The sequence below is a fragment of the Penaeus chinensis genome, chromosome 36 (genome assembly GCF_019202785.1).
Source record: "Penaeus chinensis breed Huanghai No. 1 chromosome 36, ASM1920278v2, whole genome shotgun sequence".
In the NCBI taxonomy this organism is placed as follows: domain Eukaryota; kingdom Metazoa; phylum Arthropoda; class Malacostraca; order Decapoda; family Penaeidae; genus Penaeus; species Penaeus chinensis.
Window position 1 is genome coordinate 3,297,027 of NC_061854.1, and position 7,500 is coordinate 3,304,526.

Sequence of the window (7,500 nt, forward strand, 5' to 3'; positions counted from 1 at the left end):
GTACGGGGTCGGGGTTCTTGCACGTGCCCACACTCCGGGCCGCCAGCGTGAAGATACCCACCGTCTCGGCCAGGGGCATTGGGTTCGGCTTGCAATCGCCTGGGGGAGAAAAGGAAAAGAAAGGAAGGGCGTGAGTATCTTTCATGAACTTCAGAACGCTGACGAGAATATGAAATGACAAACAGTGGGAAAGAGCGAGGGGCGTGGAGAAATGGGGGGAAATAAGAGAGAAAAAAATGTGATGTGGAAGAAGACCGGAGATAAAGGAGAGAGAGAGAGATAAAAAGTGAAAGGGGGGAGAAGAGCGAGAAGAAGTCTTGAGAAACGAGAGAGAGAGAGAGAGAGAGAGAGAGAGAGAGAGAGAGAGAGAGAGAGAGAGAGAGAGAGAGAGAGAGAGAGAGAGAGAGAGAGAGAGAGAGAGAGAGAGAGAGAGATAGATAGAGAGAGAGATAGATAGAGAGAGAGAGAGAGAGAGAGAGAGAATGAGTGAGAGACGAAACCGAGACACACACCACGGACTCTTAAAAACAATAAGAAACCCGAGAAACGCACGAGAGAGAGGCAAGGAGAAACAGGAAAGAGAGAACAAACAGACAAACGAGAAACCAAAAAAAAAAACCCGACACACTCACTCTTGACCGGCCGCGTCACGTTGCACAGCTGACAGCACCCTTTCTCGTCCATATAGATCTCGTTGGGAGGGCACTCGGGGTCGAAGTAAGGACAGTCCTTCTTGATAGCCACGGTAGTGAGGACGTCGTCCCTGGTCTCGCAGCTGTACTCGTAGCAGACGTCGCTCTCGCTCTCCCACCGCTCGCCGATCGGGTGGGCGATGCCGTCGTCCACACAGTGCGTGACCAGACACTTGCCACAGCAGTCGTTGCTGAAGGGGAGAGGCGGAGAGGGTCGAAACGCGGTTCATGAATGGGGGGAAAGGGGGACAGATTTTTTTTACAGGCAGGGGAATTGAGGTTAAAAATATATATATTGATTATGGAGAGGAAAACAAAAAAAAGGATGGATCTTGTTTGCAAGGAGGATTTGAGAATCGATAACGGTGTAAATATGGTATATATGAATTAGGAAAGATTGAGGGTAAATTTCGGAAGGTAGAGCAAAGAGTGAATTTCGTTAATGGGGCGAGTATGGAATAATAACGACAACAAAACTGTAACATTTACATTTAGACAACAACATTAAACATGCTTTTACCAATTAAAAGAAACCATATATGGATTTCGTTGCAAAGGGAGGATATTGTCAACGTTGCAGAAGTAGGGTCTTGCATTGTCAACTTGTCAAAGAGAGGGTTTTATAATGTCGACTAAGTGAAGGGTGATAATAAAATAGCAAAAAACGAAAAAAAACAAAACAAAAAAAACGGTATCGTCAATCAATCAAGAATGATTTTCAAAGCTAAAAAAGGGTAAAAGGGTATAATAAAAAAATCTCACACTATATTTATCTTATAGCCTCTCAATAAGATACAGAGGGGAGACTCAAGTATTTCCTTCCTTTTCTACCAATTCCTTTTCTTTAGCAAGTACTTCATTCCTTCTATTTATCAAGAATCCTATTCCTTCCGTTTATGCCTTCTATTTATCAAGTACCTCATTCCCTCTGTTTATCAAGTATTTCCACTCCTTCTATTTACCTTCCCTCAATCGGCTCGATGAAGGTCTGACCGAAGGCGCATTCGCTGTCGCACGTGGTCTCCTTCTCTCGCCGGGTCACGTTGCCGTCGCTGGCCAGATCACAGGTCACGGTCAGGCAGCTGTCCAACGGGTCCTGGACACTCTCGCCGGCCTGCAGAAGGGGGGGGGGGGAGAAAGGGGAGGGGGGGTATGAGAAATACCTTAAGGACTTTATGGTTTGTTTCCCTGACTAGATATGTGCATTATGTATATTTTGGGCACTGTCATAACTGTAAATACGTATATGTATGTATGTGTATGTTTATATCTATCTATTCATCGACATATGTCTATGTATATGCGTAGGGTATGTCTGTATGGGTGTGTGGAGCGTATAATACACACGCAACCTACCTGGACGGGCACGCCATCCAAGAGGCAGGCGGTGCGCGTGTAGAGGGCACAGCACTGGTCGGGCAAGCGCTTCTCCTCGTACACATAATTCTCGCGGTCCTTCGCACTCGGCTCCTGACACTGCACCTCCACCGCCTGGATCTGGATCTGACTCTGCGGGTTCAGTTCAGTTCAGTTCAGTTCAAAAGAGTCCAGGTTTTTTACCTTAGTTCACTTCAAAATCGTACAGGTTAGTTCAATTCATTTCAAAACGATCCAGATTATTTCAGTTCACTTCAATCAAATTTGCGAAGGGTTAGACTCTTCTCCCAACACATATATTTATAAGTATAACCCCTCACCCTATCCTGCATGCAATTGCAGACAAATTGCAACAACAGAAACGCCACTTACGCCGCTGTCTTTGGAGCAGGTGAAGGTAGTGCAGAAGTCATCAGACACCCAAGTCTCTCCTACGTTCTTCACCGCGCCGTCCACGACACACGCCACCTTTGGAGAGAGAGAGAGAAAAGGATATACCAAGGTCATTTGCACATCGCAATGACGTGAATTATTTCTGCACGCTGAGTAAAACGTGTATCGTTCTTTTTTCGGAAGTATTGCTGATTCTCTCTGTGTTTTCTCCCTGAACTTTTATAAAGAATTTCTAAATACTCTCTTCTGCGCACCCATAACCCCTTAACAATAACCACAGTAATAATAATAAAAAACGCAATCAGTAATAATAATAAATAATAATAATAACCACAATTAACAATGATTCATAATACACAATCACCAATGCTCCCTCCACCCACCTGCACACAGTCGCCACAGCACACTTGCGGGTACAGAGGCGACGGCTCGTATTCCCAGCCAAGTGGACAGTTCTCGTCGCAGGTGTGGATCTGCTCCACTTTATCCACTTTGCCTTCGGGGTTCCTCACGCACTCCACGCTACGACAGCCATTGAATGGATCGTCCAGCCGGTCTCCGATCTGAGGAACGACATCTTTTTGTCAATCTACCTACATGGATTATCACAAAGCGAGATATATGTGTCTATGTATGAATGTACACATGCACAAACGACTTCTCACCGAGAGGATGATTCGTGAGATCGACTACACCCTACTTACAGCGACAACCTCATAGTCGTCGATGCACGCTGTTCGCACGATGTCGGGACAACACTGGCCGGGTACTTGCAGGCTGTCCAGTTGGAATTGGCCGCGATCGGGGTGTGTGTCCATCGTGGGACAAGTCTGCTCTGTGCAAGTGTGGCGGGGTTTGTTGGTGCTGTCCAGCGTACACTGGCACTTGAGACACAGACCGTCTTCCCAGCTCTCTCCAACCTGTGATTGCATATTGATTAGGGTTAAGGACGCCTGTGGCAGACCGCCATTCGAAATATAAATCCCGACGTGGACCACTCTATAGGAAGCTCTAGGTCTAAGTCTACAATCGAGGAAGGATTATCAAAAAAGGAAATGAGGGGAATAAACCATCTCAATACGCTAATCCGCTCTAATTAATCTACACGAGTCACCTTGTACAGTTTCTTCTCTGGCTCAGGCAGCTGAGGTCTGCCTCCCTTCTTAGTGGCGGTCGGCTGTGCCACGCTCTTTTGGAAGCCAGTGGCGTCGACGATGTAAATGTTCTCGTAGATGCAAGCGTCGGTCGGTGGCTCTGCAGAACATATTATACATAGTTAAGACACATACATGCACGTAAACATATAGCAAAAAAAGTTATATTTTTTGTTGAACATTATATTATCCTTAGCGCCACTTACCGCACTCCACCTCGGGGCAGCACTGGCCTGACTGCAGAGGCCTTTCGACAGGCTCGTAGAACTCGGGGCACTCTATCTCCGGGCAGAGGTCCGTGCATTCGGCCTTGTATCTCGGGCAACACCCACTGTCTTCCAAAATCCATTCCTCACCTGCCACCAGACCAACATTTCTCGTGAGAAAATCGCCAAATTAGATGGAGTTTAAATCAACAATTATGCCAAGCGACGGGCAATGCGTTCGCAAACATTATCACACAACACCACGGACTCAATCGTTCTCAAACCTGGCTTGAGGTCGCTGTCTTTGGGCAGCTCGACATCAGGGCAGTCTTTGGGCTCCACGCACACGCAGGCGTACTGAGGACACACGCCAGGGGCCTCGATCAGCTTGTGCTTCTGGCCGTATCCGCACTCCTCCTTGGGCTTCACGAGGTCCGGGCAGTCAATCTTCTGGACGACCTTGCACTTCTTCCTGGGGCCGCAGCAGTCGTCACCGGTGCCGGGTACCTGAAGAAGGTGGATCGAGGTTTTAGTATTAGAGTTGTTGTTAATCATTATTATAATCGATATCATCAATGCATATTAAGAACTCTTGACAAACGTAGATGACAGAAAGAAGAAAATAGCGAGATAAAGAAAGAAAGAATCACAGCAAAGTAGACAATTCAGACCAAATAAATCAAACAAGATAAAACAGAGAGAGAGAGAGAGAGAGAGAGAGAGAGAGAGAGAGAGAGAGAGAGAGAGAGAGAGAGAGAGAGAGAGAGAGAGAGAGAGAGAGAAAACATACACGGAAACAATCAAAAACCTTGACCCCCTTCACGAACTCACCTCAACGACTTCATAGCCCTCGTCGCAAATGGGGTCGTCCGGACAAGCCTTCGTACTGCACACACTACCTCTCATCGTACACTCGCAGGTGGTGCAAGGATCTGTCTTCCACGAGTCCCCGATGCGATGCCCTTCGTTGTCACAGGTGGTGCAGAAGGTCTCGTTAATGCAGGCGCCGTTATCCAAAACCTGGGTTCATTGAGGGGAAAAAAAAGAGAAATGAGTGAATTCCTTCCATAAAACTAAAAAGATTGAATTCTTCCCAGATAACCTTTCATTACGGACAGAAACACGGGGAATGAGTGAAATTCCGTGTAGTTCTCATATCTTGTATTTCCTTCGTTATTACGACTAAAAACATTGAGAATATAACAAGATAATATTCATCACCGAACGATAACCACCCATTAATTCAAGAAAAATAAGGAAAGAAAGAAGGAAAGAACTAAAGCCTCACCATGCCATCCGGACAGAAGCAGCCATCCACGGGAGAAATCGGACACGCGTCTTGATTTGCGTTCAGTTCTTCGTAATTCTCACACGTTCGAACGCAGCCAGGCCCACATGGTCTGAACTCGAGGGCTGCGAGAGGTATGAATAATGTATTAGTCATTGCTTTTATAGACTATGAAGCTTTCCTTTTATTTTTAATATTGCCTATCAAGTAATTACTTATTATTATTATTATTACTATTGTTTTTACAGGCTCTGAAATATTATTTTTTATATTCTTCATCCTATAATCCACTGAAGATCTTATGGAGAACGATTTGTTACAGTTATCATCATCACATGCATGACTTTTACCGTCGTGACCATTAATACTGAAAAGGAAACAGCCAAAATAGGGAATTCGTCTGATGAGGAACTCTTACCCCGTTCGAGACGTCACGATTCAATTTCATTTCTTATTGTGGCTTTCCTTTTATTTTTTATATACACGTTACTGGGTTCATTAACAGTATTGTTACACACATTACGTTTCATTAATATCAACATTATTGAAATACGGTTACAAGACCTAGCTTCCTTACTGTCTGGGCACGTCTTCGGGCACAGGTTATCCGAGCGCCAGTTGAGGCAGATGTCCAGCTCGGCGCAGCGCCTAGCATAGGCCTCCAGACTGTGACACGCTGCCACTTCAGGCTCTCGGCTTCCGCAGGCATCCATGATACAGGACGAGACATAAGGTACTGGGTCTTCTACAGGATGGCACTGGAATATATAGGTTACATGGACGGAGTTATTTGTGTAATTCCATACTCTAGGAAAATGGGTAAGTTAAAAAAAAGAGAATTAATTTGTGTAGAGGGGGGCTAAAGAAAACAATTTCTCAGTGATAAACCAAAGTGATATCGATATGATACAAGAATTATGTAGCTCGCACCTACGTAATTACAAAAGAATTTCAACATAAGGAAATCAAACAAAGATAATAATTAATGAAACTGGCAAGATACGACGGATACAAACAAACAACACTAAAACATGTAAGGCCACACGCACCTTTCCGAATAGATTTTCGTCCATGATGCGAAGACACGGGTCCTCGTCGGGAGGCAGAGGGATACAGCTGGTTGTGTCCTTCTCCAGGACGCCGCAGGTCGAAGGTTCGCCTTCGAGCAACCAACTTCTCCCGAAGACGTCTGAAGACTCGACCAGACCCGTCCCTTGCGCTACGAAGTCGTCGTCGTTCTTGAAGTTGCAATTACCTGGGAGAGCAAGTGGTGATAAGTGTGTGATTTTTCAGGTTTAGGAGCTATTTGTAGGGGAGAGGGTAAGGGAGAGGGAGAGGGAGAGGGAGAGGGAGAGGGAGAGGGAGAGGGAGAGGGAGAGGGTAAGGGAGAGGGAGAGGGAGAGGGAGAGGGACAGGGAGAGAGAGAGGGAGAGGGAGAAGGGAAGGAAGAGGGAAGGGGACGGGAAGAGGGAAAGGGAAAGGGAAAGGGGGTGAAGGAAAGGATGAGGGTGAGAGGAAGAGAGGGAGAGGGAGTGGGGATGAAGGGGAGGAAGAGGGAGAGGGAGAGAGGACAAGGGAGAGGAAGAAGGTGAGGGAGAGGAAAGAGAAGAGGGAGAGGGAAAGAGAGAGAGCGATCGAGATATAGCAGAAGCGAGATAGGAATCCGGATAAAGACAGAGAATTCTAAGAATACATATCTACACCCGTAAAGACTGAGAAAGGACAAGTAAACAGGAAGACAAACGAATGCGCAAAAGACTCACCGCAGAGTCCCTCAGTCTTATTGAAGTAGAGTCTCGACGGAACCTTGACCGAAAAGCCGTAATTCTCCAAGAAGAAGTTGACCTCCAGCTGAATCTCCGAGATGGCTGCCATGACCTGAAGATGAAGAAAACAACAACAATAAATCTGAACTTGTTTCTTAAAAATAATCATACACACACCTGCGTAGTTAACATTAACGATAGGTAATTAACTAGGGGACTTCAGAAGAAACATATAATGTTGCAAATACCACAAACTTCAACAAGACAAAAAGAGGGTTAAGAATAAACAAAAAAAACAAAAAAAACAGCAATAAGGGCACTGCCTCGCCTTGTAAATAAAACAACAAAGGAGAAGAACAAGAGAACGCACGAATATACCACTTTCGCACGTTTTCTTTTTCTTCCCTCCGTTGTTTCATTCACAATTTGTTCAGCACGTATCCTCCACGGCCTCACCTGCTTGGGATCGGGCTGTTCCAGAGCAAGCCAGGAATCTCGGTAGGGGAAAGCAGGGATGTTTTCGCCGTCCACTGTCACACTGACGGCGTCCTCTCCCAAGGCTTCTATGAAAACTGTGTGGTCCTTGTAGAGCACAGTGACGGCGTCGGTGCACACGGTCACAGG

General features: G+C 45.9%; 1 protein-coding gene across 1 annotated transcript in view; it reads right to left on the reverse strand.

Moving 5' to 3' along the window:
- Positions 1–7,500, reverse strand: part of LOC125044636 — a 119,856-nt gene that overhangs the window by 1,331 nt on the left and 111,025 nt on the right. Inside the window, exons 68-83 of the mRNA XM_047641403.1 lie at positions 7,333–7,500; positions 6,874–6,988; positions 6,160–6,365; positions 5,688–5,868; positions 5,111–5,235; positions 4,654–4,842; positions 4,107–4,329; positions 3,823–3,972; positions 3,577–3,716; positions 3,167–3,382; positions 2,846–3,025; positions 2,442–2,537; positions 2,049–2,201; positions 1,655–1,806; positions 633–883; positions 1–99 (exon numbers count right to left, since the gene is read on the reverse strand). The exon at positions 1–99 is cut by the window's left edge and continues 51 nt beyond it; the exon at positions 7,333–7,500 is cut by the window's right edge and continues 33 nt beyond it. Of these exons, the coding sequence (XP_047497359.1) occupies positions 1–99; positions 633–883; positions 1,655–1,806; positions 2,049–2,201; positions 2,442–2,537; positions 2,846–3,025; positions 3,167–3,382; positions 3,577–3,716; positions 3,823–3,972; positions 4,107–4,329; positions 4,654–4,842; positions 5,111–5,235; positions 5,688–5,868; positions 6,160–6,365; positions 6,874–6,988; positions 7,333–7,500 (2,644 nt within the window). The remainder of the gene's footprint in view (positions 100–632; positions 884–1,654; positions 1,807–2,048; positions 2,202–2,441; positions 2,538–2,845; positions 3,026–3,166; positions 3,383–3,576; positions 3,717–3,822; positions 3,973–4,106; positions 4,330–4,653; positions 4,843–5,110; positions 5,236–5,687; positions 5,869–6,159; positions 6,366–6,873; positions 6,989–7,332) is intronic.